This window comes from Notolepis coatsorum (genome assembly GCF_963971535.1).
Source record: "Notolepis coatsorum genome assembly, chromosome: 7".
Lineage (NCBI taxonomy): Eukaryota > Metazoa > Chordata > Actinopteri > Aulopiformes > Paralepididae > Notolepis > Notolepis coatsorum.
Window position 1 is genome coordinate 88,728,792 of NC_140171.1, and position 14,437 is coordinate 88,743,228.

Consider the following 14,437-nt stretch of genomic DNA (forward strand, 5'->3'; position numbering starts at 1 on the left):
TCTTTTTGTTGTCCCCTTTCCCTGTTATCCTTTGAGGGGCCCTGTTGTCCCCTCGCCAGGACCTGTTGTCCTCTCGCCAGGCCGTCATTGTAAATAATAATAATGTTCTTAATTGAACTGCCTGGTTAAATGAAAAAAAATCTTATAATAAACCTCATTAATGTCTGATGTTGTCATGTAGGCTGAACTAGTGAAGATGGGGTCACTGTAATATAATTACTGAAATTGAGGTAGTAATTTTGTTACATATGAATTTTCCCCGTAAGGAGTAGTGTAACGCCTTATTACAATAAATCCATAAAATTTTTATTAGAATTGTGTAGGCATAATACACCCTATTGTACACCATGTGGACTGATTTTAAATTCCCAAACTACAGTGTAGATTTAATCTCTGATAAAAGTACAGGTGCATCTCAATAAATTAGAATATTGATGACAAATTGATTTATTTCAGTAATTAAATTCAAAAAGTTTAAATGATATAGATTCATTACACACAGAGTGAAATATTCCAAGCCTTTATTTCTTAAAATTTTTATGATTGTGGCTTACAGCTAATGAGAACCCCAAATTCAGTATCTGAGAAAATTTGAATATTACTTTTAATATTATGAAAGCAAATATATATATTGCAGAAATGTCGGCCTACTGAAAACGGTATGCACTCAATACTTGGTCGGGGCTACTTTTGCATGAATCACTCCGGCGTGGGATGGAGGCAACCAACATATTTCCTCAATATTCAAATTCATTGAGATGCACTTATGCTACATACAGTTGTCTCTGTCTGTTGACATTAATCTCTCCATCTTTATACATTAATATCTCTCCATCTTTATACATTAATCTCTCTAATCTTTCTTCCTCAGCTGACCATGGTGGATATGATCATATATGGAGCGCTGTTGCCGAGGCGATACATTAATCTCTCTCCACCTTTCTTCCCCAGCTGACCATGGTGGATATGATCATGGAGCGCTGTTGCCGAGGCGATACATTAATCTCTCTCCACCTTTCTTCCCCAGCTGACCATGGTGGATATGATCATATATGGAGCGCTGAAGGCCACAGATAACTATGCTGTCCGCTGGTCTCGTGTTCTACGCCCCCTGCTCCTGGTCAACATCACAGAGGGACGACAGGTACAAGATACTTTCATTGCCACACAACCAGGTTGGTGGTATTCGGTACAGAGTGGTTGAAGCTCTAGATATACATAAAACAGGAACATGTTGCCCCCCCTTCCCAGCAATAAATACATAAATACAGCACAACACCACACAACACAAGATAACACACGGAAGAGACTAGTCCGTCGGGTCAGGAGCTTGGTTAGTGTAAGGGGGTAGACTGGCCAAGGGAGTTCAGGGTCCGAATGGCTGTTGGGAAGAGGCTGTCCTTGAAGCGGGTGGTTTTTGTAAGGATAGACTAGAAGTGCCTACCTGAGGGCAGGGGCTGAAATGGGGTGTGCTGTGTGTGAGGGTTCCTTTGCGATTTTGCTGGCACAGGTGGTTGTGCGGGAGGTGAAGATGGAGTCCAGGGAGGGAAGGTCACAACCTATGATATGTAGCCTTTATTTTCAGATGCAAAGCGCCTTTATGACCTGCAATGTCATGCACTCACTCACTCGTGGGGCGACAGTCGCCCGGGAGGTAGAGCAGTCGCCTGGTAATCCGGAGGTTCCCAGTTCGATTCCCGCTCCTCCCGGGCAGCGTGTCGGGAGTGTCCTTGAGCAGGACACTTAACCCCTAACTGCTCCCAATGAGCAGGTTGGCACCTTGCATGGTTGCCTCTGCTGTCGGTGTGTGAACGGTATATACTGTATACGTGGTTGGCCGGGACAGTGTTAAAAGGCTAAGGTGAAGAGGTACTGTGACGAATCCGGTGAGGACCAGACTCGTCACGGTTCAAATACAAACAAATTCAAAAGGTCCACACGAGCAATATCAATCAATACGAATATTTATTGAATTAAGGCAAAAATCCAGTTTGATAAGCAAGAGAATGGTCATAGGCAGTCCGTGGGTCAAAAACACAAAACGGGCTCGCCGACAGAAAAAGGGATTGTTCAATACTCAGGGTAGTCGTCCGGTCCAGGGTCAGTACACAGGGAGATTCTCAGCCAGTCCAGGGTCCAGTACACAAAGAACACCTACTTGCTTTCCTCTCACTACCTCTCACCGTCACAACTCTGAATACTAAATCTCTCTCTCTCTACACCACAACTCTTACTCCGCCCAACTCACTCTCTATCTCAGTGTTAATGTAGTGTGTGTGCACGTGAGGTGTGTCCACTAATCATGTGCAGGTGTACTATATCAGTATTAATCAGCTAGTGTGTATGTCGGGAGTGTGTGCATGTGAGGTGGGTGTGCCTAAATGCTGTGCAGGTGTGCTCGATCAGTACTAATCGGCTACCTAAGTGACGGATATATCTCCCATCATTCACGTATCCAAAGGAGGGGGGAGGAGATCTGTCACAGTACATTTGAGCTTACTTTTGAAAACATTTAGTGAAACTGGCCCCTGTAAATGTCCAAACCCAACCCCCCCCCCAATGTACAGTTTCCGCCCCACCCACCCAATCACCTCCAATGTACAGTTTCTTCCCCCTCAAATGTATATACTCTCTTTTTAGACTATTTTTGTACTCCTAAACAGTACTGTATATTTGTAGATATTCTATGTCATAAATGTCTAGATGTAACTACTGTCTATCTGTATGTCATATATGTTATGATGAATTGAAAATGGGGGACCCTGATGTAAACAAGACAAACGTCTTTCTCTGGTCTGCATCCCCTTAACAATTGTGTGTATTGAGCCGTACTGTATTGTACCCATTCTGCAATCTGTTAAATAAAGTATACATTCATTCATTCATTCATTCATTCATTCATTCATTCATCTGCATCCCCTTAACAATTGTGTGTATTGAGCTGTACTGTATTGTACCCATTCTGCAATCTGTTAATAAAATGTTCAATCAATCAATCAATCAAGCTAGCCCCCTGAATGTCCATAGGTAGGGTGTTCCATTACCCCTAATGTAATCTGCAAAGACTGATGTCCTGTGCCAGTGTTGTAGCACTCGAGTCCCAGTCCTAGACTGATTTTCAGGACTTGGACTTGAGGACTGAGAACTCGGACTTGGACTCGAGCATTGATTGCATTCAGACTCGGAAGGTGCAGACTCAGACTTGTTAATTTATAAATACAGTTAATACCTAATCATTTGGCATAAGATATTGATGGCTAGTGCATTTATTTGGCTATTGTGTCACAAAGTAAATAAACTCCCATTGAAATGGTGACCGCTGTGTCATGTTTAATGTAGACCTTTATATGTCTGCTCTTTGACTGCCAGAGTGGAGTGGACTCGACCTTGACAACTCAGACTCGAACTAGGGTAATGGGGACTCGACTCAGGCTCTTCTTTTGTGACTCGGACTTGGACTCTGACTCGAACACTGGGAACTCGAGACTCTACTTGGACTCTAGATTTAGTGCCTCGACTACAACACTGCCCTCTGCAGTGATATCCCCCCCTCTCCAGATGGACCTGTGTAGATCCTGCTATTTATAAAGAAACTAGACCGTACATCCTGAGAGATGATGCAGTAACGACTATTAAACTCTGATGATTGATATGAACAACTACCAACATGCTCCAATGCTGGACACAGTGTTGTAGTCGAGTCACTAAATCTCAAGGTCGAGTCCCCAGTGTTAACCCTTTAATCGCCAAGGACGACTTTAGACGTCATTCCTCGCCATGCGTAATCTGCCAATGACGTCTTACAGCGTCTTTGAGATCAATATTTCAAAAATCTGTCATGGCAATCATATTTCACCCACGGAGACTTGAGACTTGCTGTTGATCTCCTCTCAACTCTCCAAAGGTTCAAGACCGCCATCTGGTGGCCGATCGGCGAATCGCCAAAACCGGAAGTGGCGCACCGGAAGTGGTGCTCACCCATATTTCGTCCGGCCACTCGCTATCGCTAGCGGGACTCCAGCTTGATACACTGGATAGCGATCCGTTGCCAATAACTCGATAAACAACATGATTTGGACGTATATAGTATTATACAACCTGGAAATGGATTGCATATATCAACATCCCATAATAGCGAACTTTCTGCTCCACGCTGATCGCCCAACGCTACGAGGAAGCTGCGGTGAGTTTCAGCGTGTTTGATTATTATTAAACATACACACTGCTCCGATCAACATATCACCCATACTAAAATGATTTAACGTCGGCCACGGACTTATAAACCCCCCGCCCCCCCTCCAGTCACCAGCAGATGATGAGGCATGACGTGTAGGACCTTGTACAATTGAAATTTTTTATCTGACGTCAATCGGTATCAAACTACATTTGATGATCTAATATATGTATTTAGGGCTATAACTCACGTTCTGCAGAATGCTGCAGAAAACGATAAAAACATATTTATACTTTAGACCGTATTTTAGTATGAATATGTGAATGAAAAAGTAGAACGTTGCTACATCCTAAACGATAGATACTTGACGTTGAATGGGCCATAGTAATGTCAATTTAGCAATACAATTTAAAAAGTTATAGCCCTGCAAAGAAGGGGAACATCTCCATAGACAAATAGAGCTGGCAGAGGACGGTATAAGGATGGATATAAGCGTGGCAGAGAAAGGGTTAAGAAGAGCCAGAGTCGAGTCTGAGTCAAGTCCCCATTACCCTAGTCTGAGTCCCAAGTAGGGATGCTCTCGATATTGGCTTTTTTAACCTATACGATATTGTCCAACTGTTAATTTCCGATACCGATATCAACCGATACCGATATATGCAGGGTTTCCCCCCCCAAAAAACTGAATAATTTCAGGTAATTAACATTACATATGTCTTGTTGTGGAATTAACATAACATTATGCATACTTTTGACAATAAGTAAAATCAGAATTTGTTCTTACTTGCTTGCCTGGGTAAATAAAGGTTCCGATATCACATTTTAATGCCAATATCGGCCGATAATATCGGTAGGCCGATAATATCGGACATCCCTAGTCCCAAGTCATCAAGGTTGAGTCCACTCCACTCTGGCAGTCAAAGAGCTGACATACAAAGGTCTACATTTGCCCCCACATGTCCGACAGTCTGACTCCCTATCATAATTTAAATCACAACTAAAAACCCATCTGTTTAAACTTGCATATTCACTGTAACCTGTGTCACTGTTCTCAGTGTTCTATACCCCCTGCGGTTTGTTTTATTTTTAACTTCGACTTTTAACTGTCTTGCTTTGTTTTTATGATCTGTAAGGTGACCTTGGGTGTCGTGAAAGGCGCCCCCAAATAAAATGTATTATTATTAAACATAAATTACACAGTGGTCACCATTTCAAAGGAAGTTTATTTACTTTGTGACACAATAGCCAAATAAATGCATTAGCCATCAATATCTTATACCAAATGATTAGGGCTCATTACAAAAAAAAATAACTTTATCAATTAACAAGTCCGAGTCCTCGTCTGCACCTTCCAAGTCCGAATGCATTCAATGCTCGAGTCCAAGTCGAGTCACAAGTCCTGAAAATCAGTCCAGGACTCTGACTCAAGTACTACAACAGTGGCTTGACATTACGTTTTCTTTCAAGCGGCGTAGGTTAAAGTGCTACCAAAATATTTACCCATCCCCTTGAATCTTCTCCATAACGACAACAATGCCGCGACGTTGCAGGGAGTAGTGACTGTTTCTCTCTCCAGCTCCGCAGAGCCTTCAGAAGCATCCGCAACGCCCTGCCGCAGATCTTCTACGTCTTCACGCTCTTCATCTTCAGCGTGCTCATGTTCTCACTCATGGCCCTCAAGCTATTTGGAAAGAGGTGAGATTTTTGGATCACAAGCGTCGTTTCAAGTGACATTTTAAATATATAACCTAATTTGGTTTAAAGGTGGAATCCGTAATGTAAGCGACATCTAGGCAAAACCGCTCCTCTTGGTATCGCACTTTGTTTTTCGCACACATTTTCTGTTTTGGTCTGCGTGGGTTGGAGTTAAGTGGGGATATGGGATGGGTTGCTATTGTTGGCCACACCACATGTTCTTCCAAGAGAGGTCTGGTGAATAAGTAATAATATGTTTCTATATAGCTATAATATGGTATATACTGTGTATATATATATATATAGCTTATATTAACTTCTTATACTGTGAATTTCTTTCTCTATTTGCAGAACCTGAGGTGTGGTCAACAATACTGCCCACACATGAGACAAAACTAAAATTTTAAACAAAGTAATACCCAGCCGGACTCTTTCACCTAGAGGTCGCTGTTTGGCGGCATTACGGATGCTGCCTGACAATATCGGGTTATTAACACTTTCAGTGCCAGCACGATTTAGCGCTTGAGTGCCAGCGCTCTAATCAATGAGAGGGCGAGCACATTTGCGAATGCATAAACTATATCTTAAATTATGGCTATGTGTCTAATACGCCCGTCGCTTATCAATGACTTGCTTGCAGTCAACATTGTCGAAACGGATTGTTTTTTCATCGGTACATTTCCGTTTTATACCATTTTGAAAAACGCTAGTTTTTGGAAATTTCCAGAAAAAAGAGATTCCACAGGAATCACCCTTTACTGGAATACACAAAAAACGTCATCATTATTCGGCCTATTTATGAATCAAATAAACGCTAGATTATCAATAGTATATGTGTACTTATGCACGCTAGAGAAGTGGGCTGAAAAATCTATTATCCATTTCCTGATCAGCACACACACACACATACACATATAGGGCCCACGTTGATATATCTGTGAAAAAAGCTCTGATTACCCCAAGACTGGTAAAATAGATTCCTTACCTCAGATCAGATGTTCTCCAAAAAGATTATTCCAATTCCTGATCGCCATTCCAAATATCGATCGTGTTTATTGATCCATCGCTGGGTGCTCGAAACACATATTCCACGCTGTTCTGAGGGACCACAAAGACTGCAATCGGCTCTGATTACATGCCTGAGAAGTAAAATGTGGATTCCGGATTTTCTTTTCCCCATGCATTTTCATTCAGTCCAATCCAAAGGGTGCATTACCATCCGGGAGACGATAGGGGGCGGTATTTTCCCTGTTCGAGCTCAGAGAGAGTCCCAGTGGTAACGTGAGACTAGAATGAATGGAAATTGCTCATAAAAAAAATAACGATTAATAACAAGATTTCTCGTCCTTGGCACTGAACGGTTGGCATGAAATAACGAGAATTCTCATCATTGGCACTCAAAGTGTTAATAACACTGTTAATAAATAGATTGAATGTGAAATTACCCCAACCTTGCCTGAGGACCAGCTAACGAGTAGAATGTCGCTACACTTTTAACACAAATCTGATCTCCGCTCCATCTCTCACCGCATACAGTATCACGCCATACGTACATAGAATAGAATATAAATACTTTATTTATCCTGAGGGAAATTCGGCACTACAGATCGCTCACAGTAAACGGTAAACATTTAGGTATTCAAAAACAAAAGTCACAAATAAGAATAAAGAATAAAATATGGTCCGGGATGTATAATGTGTATATGCATTCTAAAATATAAAATATACAGCCAAAAATATACATAAATATACAGTCAAATGTACAGTACTAAGTGTAAAGACTTTTAAATGTCGATTTAAAAGTAAAGGTGCAGGAAGATTTTGCCAGACTGTACTGTCACCCTGTGCTCAGTGATGCAGTGAGGCACAGTTATGCGTTATAAAGTCTGATGGCTGTCGAAATGAAGGACTTCCTGTGTTGTTCAGTGTTGCATCTTGGGAGTCTTAGTCTATCACTGAACATGCTCCTTCTGTCAGCCAAGTCCGTGTGTAGTGGGTGGGAGGGGTTCTCCATGATGGCGTGGAGCTGAGCAAGGCTCCTCCTCTCTGACACCACCGCTAGAGTACCTTATGCATACTGCACCTCTGTATACTGTATACTTACTTATGCATAGTATATTTAGATGTGGTTTTGTAACTATATTTATTGTAATGCAAATATAACTGATATGGCATACAGACCCTCATCTGCACCTTGACTTACACTGCCTACTTGCTCATATGCGTATACTCAGAGTTAATTATATTGTTCTATTGTTTACACTGCCTATTTAAATTTTTACTTAATTAACTATAATTATGTATCATGTCTTCTACTATTACCATGTACCTGTACCCCCCCTCCCCCATTCTGCTATGATGCCTGAATTTCCCCAAGGGGATCAATAGCCATGCTGCCCCTTGGTCTGATAATTAAAAAACACAACATCTCTTTCCATTTTTATGCTGACGACACTCAGGTCTATCTCCCCATGAAACCCAACAATATAAACAATCTTGACAGTCTTCATTCCTGCCTAGACGACATCAAATGCTGGATGGCACACAATTTTCTACAACTCAATCACTCAAAATGTGAAATCCTCCTTTTCGGCGCTCCAAACCAAACCAATGTCATTGCCAGCAGCCTGGGTAACCTGTCTCCCCTAGTCAAGCCCTTTGTTAAAAACCTGGGCGTGCTCTTTGACCCCGAGTTTTCCTTCAATAGGCAGGTAAACTCGGTGGTGAAGGGATGCTTTTTCCAGCTCCGGTCCATAGCCAAGATCAAGGCCATTCTCTCCCCCTCAGACCTGGAAAGAATAATTCACGCCTTCATATCCTCACGCTTAGACTACTGTAACTCCCTGTACCTGGGGCTAAATAAATCCACCATAGCCCGTCTACAACTCCCCCAAAACGCTGCCGCTAGACTGCTCACAGGTACCCGGAAGAGAGCTCACATCACCCCTGTACTTGCCTCCCTCCACTGGCTCCCGGTGCGCTTTAGAATAGACTTCAAGGTCCTCTTAATGGTGTACAAAGCCCTAAATGGTAAAGCCCCTGCTTACCTAGCAGACCTCCTCACCCCCTATACCAACGCCAGGGCCCTCAGATCGGCTGATAAGGGTCTCCTAACCACTCGTAGGTCCAACTTCAAGTCTAGGGGGGGACGTGCTTTTGCGGTCGCAGCCCCTGACCTCTGGAACAGCATCCCCATGTCCATCAAATCTGCCCCCTCCATCGAGTCTTTTAAATAAAAACTCAAAACCCACCTATATCGCCTGGCCTTCCCTGACTCACTTTGACTCTTGCCGTACTTGTTGACGTGTTGTTCTGTTTTTCCTTTGTCTATCCGTTGATTTTATTTTATTTCTCTGTTTATTTTATACTTTTCTTTGTACTTAGCTTAGCCATGTGAAGCACTTTGGTTGACAAGCGTCATGTTTAAACGTGCTATACAAATACATTTGTTGATGATGTTGATGAATAGAGGAATATCTTATCTTATCTTATCTCCTCCTCTCCCCAGGAGTCTGACTACGATAGGGGGAAGGTCCTATTTCACCAACTACCTGCAGATCGTGTTTGATCTCTACGTGCTAGTCACCACCGCCAACAGTCCTGACATCATGTAAGAGTTTTCTTTTTTATTGCACTACATTTTACATAACTTTAGATTAGCAGGCACTCATCACGGCAAGTAGACACAATGAACATTACAGAGGCCAAATACATAGCCGCTGCCTGAGTGAGATCCAATTCAACAAGATCAATATATTTATCATTTTATATATAATACAATTTAATGCTATTTACAATTATATTTATAATTTGTTGATGACTTGCCTTTTCTGTAATTAATCTTTTGTTTTGTCTGTCAAAATGTGTTGTATAATTGTGTACACGACACGTTTTGTACTTAAGGATAAAAAAGGATAAGGATATCTTTTATTAATCCCTCATGGGGAAATTCCAGACTTCAGTGTAATTAATCATACAGCACAAGAAGCACTGTCTTTTTCTTAGTTTTTCCTTTGTGTCCTGTAGGGCTGACCTCGACTTGTCGAATAATCGACTAATCGAACGAAAGGAGCCGTAGTCGACTGCCAACCTCTTAGTCGAATGAAAAGAAAAAAATATTATAATAATTATTATAAAAAAAAATTATCATTCTTTCCAAAAGCAAAGAGGCCTAGAAGCGTGGCTAACGCTAATGGCGCACATACCAGCAAGGCTAACTGCCTAAGAAAACGGGCACAGAGGCACTGAAAGAGGATTTCACACATTAAATATCAAGATGTATCCATCAGTGGACCAATTTCGCAGGGGACGAAAAGCCTTCAGTCGACTCCTTCAGACATTAAGCACCCCCCACAGCCCAAATAGAAAGACCCCCCCCCCCCCCCCCCCCCCACACATTTAAAAAAATATATTTTTATATAATATATTTATTATATATATTTATATTTGGGGGCGGGGGGGGGGGGGCGGTGTAGTCGCAAATCAAAGTCGACTATACAAATCCTTAGTCGGGGACAGGCCTAGTGTCCAGAGTGTCTGGTGTTTCCAGTGAGGCTCAGGCAACAAAAGGGAGACACAGGCACAGTGAAGGAATAACAAAAACATTTATTTATTAACTCTTTCTCTGCCACGCTGGGAACGGGATATGGCTATGTGCTGCCACGCATTAAACCAATGGAGTCACTCACCTTGTTTGCAGGGCTATAACTATATTCTATTTTATACCTATGGATACAATACTATGGCCCATTTGACATTGAGTGTCTATCGTTCAAGATGTGGAAAAGAAATAATTTTTCCATCCATACATTCCAGTTTTATACCGTGGTGAACATAATGGTTTTAGAGCGGTTTAGGGTAATTCCTGGGAGGCTAGTAATAGCCCGATACGTGTATTTTATTAAATCCATTGGCGTCCCTACACACACTACACTTAAAAATTCAAATGCATATGATCTGTATTATGTTCCAGCATGAATGCATGAAAGGGGGGGGGGTCGTTTCTGATTAATTGATTGACATTCGTTAGTACAACCCCATACGCTGATCAGGGCGATGGCTATGAAAACGAGGCACAATCGAGCTGAAATTGACGTTAAATTGCTCTTACCTGTGGCCGGTGGGATTCCAAGAAGAATATTCCAATTATTTGATTGCCATCTGGTAGATCATATGTCCATTTGGCTCACGACATAACCCACCACAGCATAATGAATCGGGGGTCCCGAAACCTATTCAATGCGATCGGGTGAAGCCCTTGATCGAGGTTACTAGAAATGTCCGCCCGGAGGAATTTCATCGACACACAGCCCCATCAAAGTTGGTGCAACATCGGCCGCATACCACCAGGCGGCGGTATTGGACTTTTGCAATCTCAGACTCATTCCCTATGGTAACACAGGCTGCCTGGATGGATAACGAATGGAAATACAGAATAAAAGAAATAACGATCAAATAACAAGTATACTCGTTGTTGGCGTCCGATTGGCGGCCAATAAAGAGTATTCTCGTGGTTGGCAGAGAATGAGTTAAAGAATAAGCTAACCAAAATACGGACAAACAAAACATACCAGCTAATATGGATGAGATAATAAAGACATAAATATAGGCAATACAATTTGATCTGAATATAAAATTATGAGAAAAATAAACAGTGTAAACGATATGATTAACTCTGAATATAAAAATGTGAGAAAAATAAATGAGTGTAAACAAAGGTACAGGTAAGGGTCTGTGTGCCCTATTAGTTATAGTATACGTTACAATAAATATAGCCAATACAATTTGAATCTGAATGTATACTACGAGTAAACAGTATACACAAGGTACCTAACTGGCATGATATATGTTGTACGTTGTAGTCTGTGCAGGAGAACTGAGAGTAGGTGCAGCACGGATGAGAGTAGGTGCAGCATGGATGAGGTTGTTGCTGCACGGATGATAGTAGGTGCAGCATGGATGAGTAGGTGCAGCATGGATGAGAGAGTAGGTGCAGCATGGATGAGAGTAGGTGCAGCATGGATGAGAGTAGGTGCAGCATGGATGAGAGTAGGTGCAGCATGGATGAGTATAGGTGCAGCATGGATGAGAGTGTAGGTGCAGCATGGATGAGCGAGTAGGTGCAGCATGGATGAGAGTAGGTGCAGCATGGATGAGAGTAGGTGCAGCATGGATGAGCGAGTAGGTGCAGCATGGATGAGAGTAGGTGCAGCATGGATGAGAGTAGGTGCAGCATGGATGAGTATAGGTGCAGCATGGATGAGAGTGTAGGTGCAGCATGGATGAGCGAGTAGGTGCAGCATGGATGAGAGAGTAGGTGCAGCATGGATGAGTGTAGGTCAGTGTTTCCCCTACCATTGCCTTGGCAGTGCGGCCCGCCCCGCTAACGGCACCCCACCCCCCCCCCCGAAGAAATTATAATACAAAATACATTTATACATTTTTTTTTTTTTATTAAAGTTTGCCTTAATTACAGTAACATTGGCGAGCTAGCTAAATTATACATAAATCGGTTTTCATATAAATCAATCTTCACTAAGACTTTAAAACGGTGGTGCGGCACGGTCTATGGAGACGCAGAAAAAAACTACCAAATCCATTCCGAGACTGACTAGCGTATACGGTAAGTTGATATATGAACTGGATAGCTCATATAAGCCATTCTCCCTTTCTGTGTGTGTGTGTGTGTGTGTGCGTGCCCGTCCAAACTCTGGTCTTTGGAAAGTTTGATAGTATTTACTGAGGATGGCCAGATAATGTTGATATTTAAACTTACAAAATTATTATACAGAGAGAAGCTTCAGCAAGTACAAAATGCTGCTGACCGACAAAATAGAATCCCTCACTGAGGAAAACACAAAGGCCTATCCATCATGTATCACAATGGTGATGTCAGCCAGAGATGGGGAGAAGCATGAACCTTTAAAGGACATCTCTTTAAAATAAATTACATTTTACAGTTTTCTTGATTTATTTTAAACAAATTATTATTTTGTATTATTTAACTATTTAATTATTATTTAGTTATTGCACTGCACTGGCAGTTGAACTGCATTGAACTGAACTTAATTGAAAAAAAAAAACCTCATAACCTAACTGGCACTGAACATTGAACTACACTGGCACTGTTTGCAGATGTACTATTATTAAAGTTAGTTAAAAACATAATTTTGTATTGTTTTTTTTTTGGTTAAATCCAAAGGAAAAAATATTAAATCAGAGAAAAACGGGAACATTTAAAACCGAGAAATCCGAAAACAGGAAAATTCATATCCGAAAACAGGAAGAGATAAAAACGGATTTCATAGGGCCCTAGTTAATAAATTCACTCTGAAAATCTGCTCCGCTCTGATAAACTGACTCTTTGGTCAGAGCGTCCAGTGTGCACTCAGAATTTCCGAACAACTTGAGTGCACTCGCTCTGACACTGGTTGTAAATAGTTATATTAGTCGTACTGGCGAATCGCGTCCTGCTCTTCGCCATCGAGATATACCTCATCTCCAGTACCTAGTGTACTCCATCAACGAATAAAAAAACAATACACCCAGCACCTGCCAGGCCCTGCCCTAGTGCTACGTACTATATAGCACTAGGCGTGGTCACCACTCGCTCTTCCTCTATTTTCGTTTCCATCATAGCGGATGCGTGCACCCTATGCAACTAGTTGTCATGAAAAGTTTAGAGAAATTGCGTAATATTGAGTGCTTACCGGAGATTTGCCTACCCCTGGAATCTTCGCGGCATGTTCCAACGACACGTCGGGTCTATCCTGATGTTTCCTCGTCTTGTGGCAGCAGATCGAGGGACAGCGTGCGAGGTTTGGCTATCGAGCCGGCTCGTACACAGGTAGGCCCTGTGTCATCAGGCATTAATGCTAGTGTTAGTAATGCTGGTTGTTTTGTTACACAACCGAGTTGTGTGTCGGCGCCAGGGGCGGGATGTTTTGGTGAACGTTCCCCTGAAGTGGACGTTTTCCAGGGGATCCTGGAGCGCGCTGCTAACACTAATGCTATAATGCTGGGTCACTGTTCTAATGTTCCCCGCCGTGGGATGTTGCCGCTTTTCCCTCCTCTTAACCGGTTCATTGATGGTCAGTCGGTAGCTAATGTGTTTTTTTTTGCTGAGTCCTATTTACCCTTTTTACGGGTGAATGGGTTGACAACAGGGTGCAGGGCGGGTGTGCCGTGGCTAGGTAGCCAGGTAGCATCGATCCTGTGCCCCGGCGGGGTTGAACGTGTCCCACCCGGAAGCCGATGCTTGAGAGCGAGTCGGCCCGGCGGGTGGCAGTATGGACTGATGAGAGTTATACTGCTACAGGATGGAATTTAGCGGCGGCCAGTGTTGTGGCTCAGCTGACTGTTTTTCTGTCCACATTAGCGTCGGGTAGTGGGGCTACAGGACCAGCCGACGCTGAAAACATGTTGCATGTTTTTGGTGTTATAGAGATCTTGAATCAGTCGCAAGCTATAACTGCGGGGAGGATTAGGATGCTATCAACGCTTGTTAATAGGCATTTCTGGTTGGAGCAATCTCCTCTTGGGGAAGAAGAAAGGTTTTCTCTCCTCACG

General features: G+C 42.4%; 1 protein-coding gene across 1 annotated transcript in view; it reads left to right on the forward strand.

The window, feature by feature from the left end:
• Positions 1 to 14,437, forward strand: part of tpcn3 (two pore segment channel 3) — a 144,562-nt gene that overhangs the window by 50,486 nt on the left and 79,639 nt on the right. Inside the window, exons 5-7 of the mRNA XM_084317981.1 lie at positions 1,028 to 1,144; positions 5,751 to 5,869; positions 9,378 to 9,479. Coding sequence (XP_084174107.1) covers positions 1,028 to 1,144; positions 5,751 to 5,869; positions 9,378 to 9,479 — 338 coding nt within the window. The remainder of the gene's footprint in view (positions 1 to 1,027; positions 1,145 to 5,750; positions 5,870 to 9,377; positions 9,480 to 14,437) is intronic.